General features: G+C 38.9%; 2 protein-coding genes across 3 annotated transcripts in view; one reads left to right on the top strand and one right to left on the bottom strand.

The window, feature by feature from the left end:
- Positions 1–5: 5 nt before the first annotated feature.
- Positions 6–6,781, bottom strand: LOC121321920 (MORN repeat-containing protein 4-like). Its single transcript, XM_041261312.1, has 5 exons — positions 5,814–6,781; positions 5,022–5,100; positions 3,236–3,350; positions 2,820–2,929; positions 6–2,374 (listed from the first exon to the last, which is right to left on the bottom strand). Exons 2-5 carry the CDS (start codon positions 5,086–5,088, stop codon positions 2,226–2,228), a joined length of 441 nt encoding a protein of 146 aa, XP_041117246.1. The 5' UTR covers positions 5,089–5,100; positions 5,814–6,781; the 3' UTR covers positions 6–2,225.
- A 368-nt stretch (positions 6,782–7,149) lies between these two features.
- LOC121321786 (ligand-dependent corepressor-like) overlaps positions 7,150–13,557 on the top strand; it is a 43,887-nt gene continuing 37,479 nt past the window's right edge. For both annotated transcript variants that reach the window (XM_041260988.1, XM_041260989.1), the window contains exon 1: positions 7,150–8,101. In XM_041260988.1, coding sequence (XP_041116922.1) covers positions 8,005–8,101 — 97 coding nt within the window. In that variant the 5' untranslated portion in view covers positions 7,150–8,004. The remainder of the gene's footprint in view (positions 8,102–13,557) is intronic.

Below are 13,557 nucleotides of genomic sequence, written 5' to 3'. Positions count from 1 at the left end.
TCTGTAATGTAAAGGTATTTATTTCAGCATTCCTTGGTTACAGTTGTGTTAAAGCTTTCACGTAACAGCAAGCTGCACACAATGCAAAAACATAGAAAGTTCAGTGTCGTTGTGAACAATATTTAAATCTTACATTCCATTTTTCATCTACAGTGTATACAAAAGATTAACCACATGGGGGCACTGCTGTTTAGAAAACAAAACATCATAATGTTAAAAATGATGCAGCAGTCAATTATCAAGGTCGTCCCTGGATTTTAAAGCCACCATTTGACAATTAGAAACTCTGTTCCCAAAGAGCAACTCCAAACCTTGCAATAAAAACAGGCCTGATAACTTTTGCTTTGTGAAAGCTGCAGGCAATGCAGTGACCTCTCTCAGTGTATCGTGCATGTGAACATTTTCATACATAGCCGAACCTAATCCCAACAAAATCCCCCCCCCCTCCAAAAAAACAATCACTACAGAATTCTTTGTAGATCTGTCTAGAAGAGGACTGGGCCTCTGTTTGCTTATGGGGTGAGGGGAAGGTTTGAATTATTTGCAAGGCACAAACAGCAGCATAGCAATATTTCAAAGAAAAGGCCATGAAGAATATTAGAAGCACACCAACTTCAAAAACAGCTCCCTGTATAGCTGGACTCTTGTGGAAGGGAAGGGATGAGTTTTCTACATGAAATCTACAACATCAATAATGAAACAACAATTACTCTGATCTGTATTAAAAGTAGCAATGACTGCCCCCAAAACCAACACATGGACTGTGGCCAAGGAATGTGACTATGTCAATGTAGTTTAATTGTTTTGCTTAAAAAAGCCCACACACCTTGACTGGTATAGTCTTTTCAAATTGATGCTTGTCATGTCTGTTCCAACTCCTGGTTACCATAAATAAGACTCAGACCATGATTTAAAATTAAAAAAAAAAAAAAAAATAATAACGTATATACAGCCAGAATATGCCTGAGGGGTTATGTTTTAAATGATGGGATTAAAATACAGATTCTGCTGTTGTAATCCAACTAGGTACATTGAGCCAGAGATTGTTCACTTTAAAGATTTCAGTGTATTTCATTAGATTTACTTTTTTAAATTCCCAGAGGGGCTGTGTACAGCACAGGGCTTCTGAACTGTTTGCTCATGTTTGGCTTGACATGACAAAGATTCAACAGAAGGGTGGGCTTTTTTATACAAAATGATTAATTTACAAATAAATGTTAGTTTGTTAGTGTTTGGTGCTTTTAATACCAATTCAGGTCTGGTTCAACCTGTCTTCGTGTATAACGAGATCACTAGTGTGGACTTATCTATAACTGGATCACTGAGTCATTGTGAGAAGACAACAAGTCTCACCTGGAGTCCTGCAAAGGAACTGCAACTGATATTTTAGAACTGTTATGAGTTCTAAGAACCTGGTTAGAACAAATATCTACTTAAAGCAGATTAAGTGCAGAGAAACACTTGGCTGGAGACAGGTGACTGGTAGCCCCATATTAACTTGTTGCATCTTAAGAACACAAACCACAATATTAAGGCAAAAGTGTGTTAATGTTACAAGTGTAAAACATATTTTCATAATTTGTGAAAAACAACCAAGCAAGCTTCCTCAGCATTAATAAATAATGACGACAACAATAATAACAAAAACAATAAGAACAGTGATAATAATATTACTATTCACGCTTTTTTCCATAAATTAATTTCAACTTCAAATGCACATTAAGCAGCTGAAAGGTTACAGTGCCGGTATTTGAACGCTGCAACAGTCAGCAATGGATGACACAGTGTTGTAGCTCTGCATGTCATAAAGCTCTTACCTGGGGTTTAAAATCAGGCTTGTGGTAAGCACTTTTAGACTGTGGTTCTGATATTCTGTATGGGCTAAGGCTCACAAATTAGAGTCTGAATGAAAACTCAAGAGAACAGAATCACACTGATTGAAATAAGGAGATGAACTGCCCCAAGAGTATAAGCCCTATAGAGATTCGAAGCGGAGGGAGACCCTCTGCTCCATATTGCTCCTTTTGGGTAGATGCAGTCTCCCAGCAGGATAAACCAACCATGCAAAAAGTGGCTTTTTTATTACAAAGCAATGCAGAGACAGAGCACTGTAGTACAGTACTGCTGAGCACCAACCACAGCCAGCAGAATAGAAACAAAAAGAGAGCGAAGTGCCACTCTGTCATCCATCCCTGAGGTCCCTATTGGGTGCTGTCTCCCCAGTGTCATACCGACAGCCCGCGGGCTGTTTTGGCTGCACTGTGTGCCCTCCGGATCACTGCCTGGCACTTCTCTCTTTTCAGCAGCTTGTTGTTCTCGAACACTCCCTCGTTCCGGGGGACTCTGTGAGCTCCGTCTGGGAATGTCAACAAGCCTGTCCGGATCAAAAAATACAACTTTCAAGCAAACATTTCAACGATGTGTGTGTTTTCAACGGGCTTCTCATACAGGAACACAAGTGTTTTGCTGTTGCAGGAGTGTCTTTGGAATGCATCTTCCCATGTCTAAAGGTCTGATTGTATCGCACTGGGAATAGCAAATAAAGTCCTGATTTAAGGAACCAAGCTAGAATACTACCTATGCTCTTGTGTTTCTATATTAATAATGCCGACTGTACTCAACTCCTTACTACTATAACAGATCTTATAGGCTGCAGTGTTTAGCTCTGGATTAAATAAATTTATACAGCAGGGTACCAATTTCTCTTTTTCTAACAAGAGAATAGGATAAAAATGAGAGAGAGGAGAGAGAGAGATTCCAAGACAAGCAACTCTAACATTACAAAAGTCAGGACAGAATAAAAATGTTTAAATAATTACCATATCCTTCCGCACGGCCGCTTTTGAACTCCCCTTCAAACTTCATCCCATCAAACCGAGTGAACACTCCACACCCCTGAAACTTCCCCTGTACAAAATCCCCTTCGTACCTGGGAGTCCAACAGAGCACTTTATTAACATCAGCTAAGGGGAAATATTGATCACAAACAAACCCCACATTCTAATACTGCAGTCATTACAAGCCTTTGCTATTCAAGTCTGCCACACACCGGAAAACTGCTCACATAATCTGAACACACCTGCAGGGCCTGACAATGCTGCTTCCAACATTGAATATTGTTTCAAAACAAAAAGGTTAAGGTGACTTTGCCCTGGATCTCTTGTAGTTGGTCATTTTTGTTCTGAGTTTAAACTTAAATCACCCCTCACTGCAAAGAGAATTTGTGAGAGCTGACCTTGACCCATCAGAAAATGCCAAGACCCCACTGCCGTTGAACAGCCCATTCTCAAACTGTCCTGTATAGCAGGTGCCATCGGAGAATTTTAACTGCCCAACCCCGTGTCTTCGACCTGGAGACAAAAGTGTGACAGTTAAATATGGGATTGGTTTTACAAAGTGTGTAAGGGATCAAGGTTTGCAAGAAGTTACTCTGAGAAAGTTGTCTACAAGTCTTATTAGTGGTAAATTTTTTTCCTAATCTTAGTACTAAGTGGTTTTATTTTGTCACTGACAGAACACCTGCTTTAAAGAACTCCCCTGAAGGAGCAATACAGAGCAAATAATTGCCTGTTTTTAATCTGATCTATTGCAGCAGTTTATTCTCATAGCTCCCCTGCTAAGGAGAGACAGACACACCAACAGAAACCCTACAGTTAGCCGCAGAGTAAAGACAGATGTCCCTTGTAGTATAAGCCAATAGATACTTAGTATGTGAAGATGGAAGATCTTAAAAAGCTATAGCAGGCCAGTCTTACTGTTTTAGGTCATGGATTGGTAGCTAATCGGGATTAAGCCTAATTGGTTGAGCTTTGAGTCAGCCAATGTGCCAAGTGCAAGTACATTAACTGCAGAGACTGGTACAATAGATCCATTCACAGCTCCATTAACAGTGAACTTTCATAATGCGGTGAACCTCCTGCCTCTGGCAGCCTGCCCAACAATCATCTCAACTGTACCACTGACCACAAAATGCAGTGCAACAATCACACAAGGCACTTGTAGAAAGAAATCAGCAGCCTCAAGATGGACTAACCTCCACACAAATCAAACACCCTCCTGTTACAGGATTACAGACAGGTGGTAGGATCAGTCTGAACTGGGGACTGAGAAATGTTTATTTATGTAAAGTCCTTATTGTTGTAAAATAACCATGTTGATATTGGTCTACACACACTCACCAGACTGCAGACTGCTCAATTTCAGGTCAGTGTCATTTTTCAAGTTTTTTTTTTTTTTCTGTGAGTAAATAGTGTAGTTATTTATTGTGCTTTACCATATTTTTACTAGGTTTTGCTATGCTTTTAGCATGGTATGCTACAGTAATTGTTTTTAAATAGGCCTTCCATAGAAATGTGTTAAATACACTCGAACGTTTGTGTATATTTGTATAACCTTTTCACTTTATTTTGTAATGTTCAGATCTTTCCACATGTGCTTAATTTACCACCCACTCGGTTTGCACAGATATAAAGTTTTCTACATTTTTTTCTGCATGCAGAAATAGAAGACAAGAAAAAAATTGTACTGAGTCTAGATAGACGACTTCTTTAACAAGGTTACTATTGTATTGATTTTTCACCGTCTACTAATAAACGGGAGGCAACATACGTGGAGTATGCGTTAGGCAAAATGAGATGTAAGTAAATCAGAAATTCTCCAACGGCAAATCAGAAATTCACTACATTAGATTTGTGTCCATATTTTCAAAAGATAAACTAAATTAGAACCAATGATATTCATATCAGTGAAAAGGGGGATTTTAGGATCAAGTGACAAAGTAAGAAAGGAAAACAGAATTTCTGAATTACCCTTGAAGAATTGCACAATTCCGTTATCTCTGTTAATCTGAATGTAGGCATTTATGTACATGGAGCAGTTTTAGGTTATTCCTGGACAGCACAGCTTCCACACACCATACTGGGGATGCAGGTATGTGCACAATTTAAACTTGTCACTCTTTGATAGAGAGAATGTAGTCCCCCAGAGCCTTGCAGAGTTTAAAGAAGTCTAACGTGTCCTGCCTTCCTTCCAGTCGCCATGATACTCCTCCCCACTGGAGTAGGTGAAGGATCCTCTCGTCAGTGTCATGTTTCAGGCAGCCTGCAAGTCAGACACACTACAGTTACGCTGATAATACAGGCAGGTAGAATAGATAAACAACAGTACACTGCTAAGCCTGACCTGGTTCATCAGAATCGTGAAAGGATTCAATGAATTGGTGTCAGTGGAGGCAAAGTCAGGCAGATAAATAAGTCCAGATCAGGCAAAGGGATTGTTTCACCTGCTGGATCACCGAGATAACTGTGGGGAAACTTGGGAAACCTCGAAACCAAAACATCATCAACATAATTTTACTTGTTTAAGATAAACCCAGGATAAGCTGTGAAACTTTCAGAAATAGTTATATATATATATATATATATATATATATATATATATATATATATATATATATATATATATATATATATATATAGCGCCGTTGGCTAAGGACTGATTACCGTTACAGTTGAGCACAAAAAACAACATGCAGAAATAGGAACGGCAACGCTGCCTAGGTTAGCACTTCGCAATCATGACTCTTCTGCAATAAGACGAGCAAAATAATGCAGATTGTGCCAATATGATTTTGGTATTCTAAGCACGCGACTTCTTTAATACAGTAAATGTTGCTATAGTAACAAAGTCAATTTCCGTCTTGTCACCGGCGTATCACTTATAATGAGCCTCTTCAGCCAATTAAAAAGATAATGCCGCTCCAAAATGGTTAGTTGACAGTCGCGCCTATGTGGTTAAATGAATAAAATGTTTACCTGTGTTTTGGGGGGTATCAAAAGCATGCAAATCCTCCCGCTTTTGCAGTTACTCTTCAAAGATAGCACAGCAGCTATGTAACTATTTTACTATTCACCCGCTGGAGAGAATTATTTCCCCAAAGCACCGCCTCTTCTTGTAACAATACCTTCAAGAACATATTAATATCGCTTACTTCTAGTGGCTGATACCTTTAATAGTCGTTTAATGTAATATCTGATTGGTGCTGTTACCTAAGAATCGTTACCATGGCGGCCATTTATTGTAGGGGCAGTGTTGGCCTGTACTTGCAGGTTTAATTAGCTTAAGTGGTGTGCCTCTATGTCATGTGTGGATTATATTTTAAAACATAAATTGCAGGTGTGCTTTTCAATTACATTAACTAATATATTAATTTACTAATGATACTGGCACTTCTTACAAAACATTGTGTTTATTGACTGACCCCTCTAGCAGTAAATGAGTGCTCCCTTAGTGTGACCATTCACTTACTGGGAGCATTTATTTACTGGCTAGAAGAATACTGTGATCCTGGTGTCTCATATATAATTGGTGCACTGGAGGGTTACTATCTTTATTCCATCTATCAATAAGGTGAAGGCACATGACATTAGAGAGTCTGAAAAAGGCAAGGTGTTATAAGGGATGTTCTGGGATCAACTCTTCTCTTCTGACCTTGTTCTGTTTTCCAACCCTAGTCTGACGGCCTGATCATACAATGCATTGCTGTTGAGGGACACATGCCAGAAATCTCTGTTACGTGGGGTGTGTCTTGTGTGGCCATCCTGGTCAACACAATACAGGTTTTCCAGTTTCGGTCAGTTTTACTGGCAAAAAAAAAGGAAACAAACTTTATACTAACTAACTTATCTAAGCCCCTTTGCCTGGGTCATACCCGGGTTAAACCGGGTCTCAGCGACCCACCTCAGGATGTGGGTCGACACGCTTTGACCCGAGTTGAGAGACAAAATGCATGATGGCTGACGAAATAACAAATAGCCACAACCTGCATGAAGGTGTCACTTCCGCAAGGAACGTTTTCGTTCGTTCTGGTTAGCCATATTTGTTTTTGCTAAATAAGGGCTTTTCTTATGTACACCTACCAGCCCTCAAGCCACCAGCAGGTTACATTCAGGTAATTCAAACTGATAAATCCGTATAAAACTGATAAATCAAGAATTTGAGAGTGATTAAGATAGCTGGAACATAGTTTGGGTTATGTTTATCCTCTAAAAAAATAGCAGTTAACGAAATGCTTTCAAAATACTGTATACCCCTTTGTGTATTACAACAGGTAATGGAACCTTCTATTATAAAATTGGTGTTCCCCTCCCCTCCTACCTACTGTAAATGGAGCATTCCAAGAATTTTTTTCAGCCAATCATAGCTGACCTGCAGGGTGGGATTAATAATTCCAGAAAAGGCAAAAATTGAAACTAACCCAATGAAAATCTGTACGTGACTGTTGGCTAAAACTACACCCTGCCCCCAAATAGGGTGATTGGCAAAGCGAAAGTTTGATGTGCACAAGCTTTTAGCGCAAGCCTATTGTGAATAACGATTTAGAAATGCCCTGCGGTGTGATTAAAAATACATCTCAAGATTACTGAAAGTTATTTTCAGGGCCAAGGTTTACTGACAGGTGAGTACACTGCACATAATTGTCGTGCGAAGGTCACGACGATGTGGGTTTTGAGATATAATTCGACACATTTCAATTAAAATGCTAAGGCAATGTGTGTTCCCGTATGTATACTTTTAGTCTCTAGCACGGCGATCTCATTGAACCTACACACGAGTGAGAGAAAAACAGGCTCGACTGAGAGAGAAGTGCATATACAACGCGACCTTACGTTACACAAGGTAACTCCTTGTTTTACTATTTGCGATGATTTTTACACAGCTCGCTATACTTTGCACTCTTGGCTGGATTCCACAATTGAGCGACGGAAACGGTCAAGGGTTGTCCTTTATTTAATTATTCGTACGATTGGTATTCTTTAACTATGGACATTCCAGTGAAGACATGTCAGAATTTATCAGTCAAAACTGCTAACTCTTCATTTGGGTGCTAGGAGAGGGTGACGAACACCGTTCTGCTAAACTCCACCTATATACGTGAGTACGGCGACGTGCCCGCGAACACCCAGGCCGCAGAACGTGCGCGCCCGCGGGAGGGGCCGACAGAAAATGGCGAGTCTGTGCAAAAGGCAGCAATGCACGATCGAGAGGCGCGGCTTTCGGCAGGAACTCGATTCGTGGAGGCATAAACTAATTCACTGTGTAGGTAAGCTCCTTTCCCATTGCATGTGGAATCGATCCTTGCGTCAAGGTGTCCGGTATCTGCAGAGCCCGACTCTCATTGTTTCCTCTTGGTGCAGAAAGAAGAAAAAAAAAATTCTGTTTTCAACCATCGGGAGCAGCACGGAGCTTTTTTTTTTTTTTTTTTTTTTTTTTTTTTGTCTCACTCAACTGTTCCCGTATGCGCGCACCGTTTTGTTTGTGTTTACATGTTCCTGTTATGGAGTTGTTGTTCTTAACGCGTAACTAGTAGTTTGTTATTTGGTCTATCAAACGGCTGTTTTCTCTCTTACTCTTTGTACGTGGGTGAGGTTAGTTTTGCGGCGGTTTTTTTTTGGTGTTGTCGGTTTATTTACCACACTGAGAATGGATCACGTGCACGGCGGGAATTTAGCCTCCACCAATCCGCAGAGGCGATCCGTGGCTGGCCGCGCGCTCTGGCGAGGCTCGCTTCACTCGAGCGCGCATTGCTGCAAAGGGGTAATCATGTCGTCGCAAATGAAAATATTGTGGCGGTTTGTACTCCTGCCTTCCTCCCCTTTTATAATAAGTGCAATTTCAATGTACTACACGGACCTCCTGTAAGATTACGTCTGTAGAAAACACACATTTTCCCCGTGTGCCTTTGGTAACAATGTAAAGAGATTGTTTTCATTATTTTTAAAATCTTTTTTTGTTTGTTTGTTTTAATTGATTTGTGAATTAGTTCTCTCTTTTTTTTTTTTTTTATTCAGACACCTGTTATTAAAATGTGCCAAATTTAAATTATTTTTCTGGTTTTCTTAAAAAGCGAATCCTAGTTTCAGCAGTGTGTACCTTCATACATTTTTAGACGAGAGTTGTGTAAAATGCCCCGCTTTTTAAATGGGTGTATTCTAATTTACTTGTTTGGACTGGGCTTCACTTCACGGCGATTCCACATCCCAATAGACACTGTTCCAAAACACCCTCCCCCAATCAAACAAATATTGTATTGGCTTGCTTTTATTTAATCTTTTATTTATACATTTCTCGTTACTATGCTTTGTTTTAAATACATTTGTGTGCATATATATATACACATACACACTTAGTTAAACAATTCTTAAATTAAGAATCCAGTCGTTTCAGGTGGGGTTATCGGTCCAGTAGGAATTTGTGACAGTGATGTGTTTTACTGTTTTTATTTAATTTGATCTCGCTAGACCCATGGGCGTGAATTTGGTGGGATCTTGAGAGATTCTTAAATGTATTTATTGTGTGGTTTTCCAGTCGTGTTGTAAGTAGTGTGTGTGTGTGTGTGATATATATATATATATATATATATATATATATATATATATATATATATATATATAATTAGTACCAGTCAAAAGTTTGAGTACATTTGCTGGAAACTAGTTTTTTTTTTTTTTTTTCCCCATAATTGACAATGTTTTACGTCGCATACATTTCTGTAAATACTTGAAAATGAAAACACATGTTACAATATACAAAACAAAACATAAGGAGTACCAGAGCAATGTTCAAGAAAATTGAAAATTGTCGCTAAATCTTGGGTTTCTTAAAATAGCCACCATTTGCCTTAGTAACAGCCTCACAAACAGGAGGCATTCGGTTAACAAGTTTCAGCAGGAAATCACCAGACATGTCTTCCCAGCTCTTCTGCAGCAATTCCCAGAGATGTAGGGCACTTGTGGGTAGCTTTGCTTTGACTCTTCTGCCCAGTTCGCCCCATACAAGTTCTATGGGATTGAGGTCTGGAGACTGGGCAGGCCAGGTCATTAGATTGAGTTGTCCTTCACTTTTCTTCTTCGCCGGATAGTTTTTGCACAACTTTGAGGTGTGTTTCGGGTCATTATCTTGCTGAAGAATGAAGGACTGCCCAACTAGCCGTAATCCTGATGGAATGGCATGCCTCTGAAGTATGCTATGATAGCCATGCTGGTTGAGCTTGCCATGGACTTGGTAAAGATCACCAACTCTGTCACCAGCAAATCAACCCCAGACCATGACACTGCCTCCTCCATGCTTGTCAGTGGGAACCACGTATCCCGAACTCTTGCGCCCACCCTCTCTGCGTCTTACCAAAACTCGGCGGTTGAACCTAAATATTTCAAATTTTGACTCATCGGTCCGTAAGACCGACTTCCACTCCTCAGACGTCTAGTTTCTGTGTTTCTTGGCCCATGCGAGTCTCTTCCTCTTATTCTGCACTTTTCACAATGGTTTCTTTGCAGCAATTCTTCCGGTTAGGCCAGCTTCACGCAATCTCCTCTGAACAGTTGATGTTGAAACATCTGTACTTCTAGTTGCATTTAGCTGAGCTTGTATTTCAGGGGCAGTTAATCGCCGGTTTCGCAGACTTGTGGCTCTAATTAACTTGTTCTCTGATTCTGAGGTCACCCTTGGCCTGCCTGACCTTGTTCGGTCCTCATGAGTGGCAGTTTCTTCAAATCGTTTTATGGTCTTGGCCACAGCAGTTACAGACACTTGTAAAGCTCTTGCTATTTGTCTTAAAGATTGACCTTCATTTGTTAAAGTAATTACAGACTGTCATTTTTTCTTTGCTTAACTGAGCGTATTTTGCCATTTTCTGCTCCCTTACATTCAGGAATGACAAACTTGTGCCTATGCTACCTATATTTATAGTAATCATGGACCCTCACCTGTTAACAATAATTGGTGACAAAAGGTTAATTAGGTAACATGCTAGTTAACTCAGAGAACATCTAACAAAGACACTTTTATACTTAGACCAGTGTTCCAACACCGTGTTATACAGATTTCGGACTTTTAACTGACTTGGGCTTCAGACTGAAATTCCCTTGCTTTGGGTGACCATTTCATTGAAGTTGACAAGATTTACATTTTCATTTAAAAATTAAATTTTCACTTATGATTATCAGCTTATATAAGTACATGTATCATATAATAAAATATTAAGTGTTTATAGACAAATTTATACAGTTAGAAGCATAGATCATCATGAAAAACGTGGTTTCAAGCAGGTGTACTCAAACTTTTGACTGGTACTGATATGTGTGTGTCAAAGAATTTTACTATTTTACTGCAACTTCCTACATGACTTAATTTATTTATTTATTTATTTATTTTTATGGATGAAATTCCCTTTGTATTGGAGCTGCCTCTGAAATTAGTGTTGATTTTGAAGTCTGTTGTAGAATTTGCGCAGTGGAACTTAATCTAGCATGGCTGTTTGCATTATAGTGTGTGAATTTCACTTTTGTTTTTAAGCATTGTAAATTGGTTTAGCCACACAGGAAATATTTACACTTGTAGCAAGTGACTGTGTGAACCCAAGCCAAACTCTTAGGTGGCATGGATTCCTAAAAAACAAACCAAGTACAATAATCACACAGTGTCGCAGTAAAGACTTCTGCTGTATGCTGGCATGACGCTACATGTAGTTTAAAATGTACATTTCTGTTCTTGATATTTATAGATGTAGGCGTACTTCCAGTATGTGCATTGAAAACGCAGTAATTGACAATTTTCTATGAGATTTGATTAACCTCCAACAGAATTAAATGTAGTTTAATATTTCGAAATTTAATTCAGTTCATCTTTCTGGGTGGGTTAGGGTATTACTTCTTACCTGTCATATTTCTGTGGTGCTTCTTAGGGGGGGAATCAAAAGACATGGAAACAAAATTGGTGGCCTTGATATTTTTCAAATTCATGCTTAGTTTCGCATGGTCTTTAGTTGGTAAGACAGGCTGCACCACTCCCTTTGTTGCTGTTTCACACGTGGGTCTGTACTTCACACAGGACTTGAAACCACGGTCCTTCAGTTGACGACCACCTGTGTTTATGTGCTAACTGCCTGTCCCTTTACTAGCGTAAGTGCGTGTTTGAGTTTCACACTGCAAAGAGCATTGTGTACTTTCGGTAAGGTCACAGAGTTCCCTTGAACTAATACTAATGTTTTGTCTCAGACAGACTGAAAGGAGTGGATTGTTTTCCCATAATATTAAATAGATACATTCTTTATGAATATGTTTTTAATGGAGCCCAGATCACATGCTTGTATACCAAAGACCTATAAGAAGAACCTCCTTTTAAAATTGCATTTCCTGAGGCTACATGTTGATGATGCAAAGTAATGCTGGGGTTGTGGTTTGCAGCTTACGATTTCCGTGGCTTGTAAACATGAAACTCGAAATAAAAGACTAAAATGCTCTGCTTTGGTATTCTCTGCTCAAGATTCATGTGTGTGTGTGTGGTTGTGGATTTCAGAAGAGCTGCATCTGTTTGATTTTAAGTGATTTTTATTGATCACAGCAGCTTTAATTTTGCAAGCCTCAATTCAGCATTCATTATTAATTCCATCTCGCCAGCTACCCAGAACCATGCTTTCCTTGCAAGGCACTAGGCTAAAAGTGCCTGTTTGTTTTGTTTCAGAATGAACCCCCTGTCTGAAACCTTGATAGTTTCAGTAGAGTCATTTTTCAGCTAGAAAGTACTTTCTTTCTTTTACTTATTATTCTCCCAACCATATCCCCTCAGTACAGTTAAAGAAGAAAAAGTAGTTCAGAAACTGCATTTTAAATTAGAAAATGATAACTTTTTTTTCCCCCAGAACTGTACATTTCTGCCTGTAACATTGCACTAAATCAAAGGTGAGCAAACCTTTCTACTAAATAGTCAGTTTAACTATATATATATATATATATATATATATGTATATATATATATATATATATTTCCCCTAGGATTACTGTTAATTTAATTTTGTACTGCACGATACACATCGCAAATGAATATACAAAACCAGTAAAAACAAAGTGTTAATATTGTATTGTTTACCATATACACATGCATTGCACAATAATACAAAGCTAACTAAATATATACTTGCTGAAGCGGTTTTTATTTTAGCAGACAAGTTGTTCAGGCAGCAATATAACAAGAAGTCACAGGGCAGTGATGTCAGCACCCTAGCAACAAGCCTCCTGTGTTTGGGAATGGGTTCTTTCAATGCAGCAGGTTTGTGCATGTAAGAAAGGAGAGGGAGAATTGTGAAATTAATTGGAGACTGAAGTTTATGAGAAGCAATTACCCTCTGCACTACGAATTAAAATGGTGTGCTGCTTTTTATGCGAAAAATTTGAAAAAGCAAGTCAACAAAGTTTAAAATCTCTCTCTCTCTCTCTCTCTCTCTCTCTCTCTCTCTCTCTCTCTCTCTATATATATATATATATATATATATATATATATATATATATATATATAAAATTTACAATATATTCGTAAGTAAAATGGAGTTAATACACTAGGCCGCAAACTTGACAGGCATGTGTAGGGATTATCATGATAGCAGTGGTTATTTTGTATCTGCTTTTAAGTGAATAAAAAGAAATGTAACTTGTGTGATGTCTTTTTTTTCTCTGTGGGATATGGTCTTCTGCAACACAAGGAAGCTACAGAGCGAAAAGACAT

This window comes from Polyodon spathula, chromosome 10, assembly GCF_017654505.1.
Source record: "Polyodon spathula isolate WHYD16114869_AA chromosome 10, ASM1765450v1, whole genome shotgun sequence".
Taxonomy (NCBI): Eukaryota; Metazoa; Chordata; class Actinopteri; order Acipenseriformes; family Polyodontidae; genus Polyodon; species Polyodon spathula.
The sequence above is the reverse complement of the archived record's forward strand: the minus strand, read 5'-3'. Positions and strand labels throughout refer to the sequence as shown.

What these genes read in the sequence shown, in the direction of transcription:
- LOC121321920 (XM_041261312.1), bottom strand. Translation starts at nt 5,088, where the DNA reads ATGACACTGACGAGAGGATCCTTCACCTACTCCAGTGGGGAGGAGTAT. An exon ending in TCATGGCGACTGGAAGGAAG is followed by an intron (nt 3,351 to 5,021) that starts GCAGGACACGTT and finishes TTTTGTCTCCAG; the next exon opens with GTCGAAGACACGGGGTTGGG. An exon ending in GCATTTTCTGATGGGTCAAG is followed by an intron (nt 2,930 to 3,235) that starts GTCAGCTCTCAC and finishes TTGGACTCCCAG; the next exon opens with GTACGAAGGGGATTTTGTAC.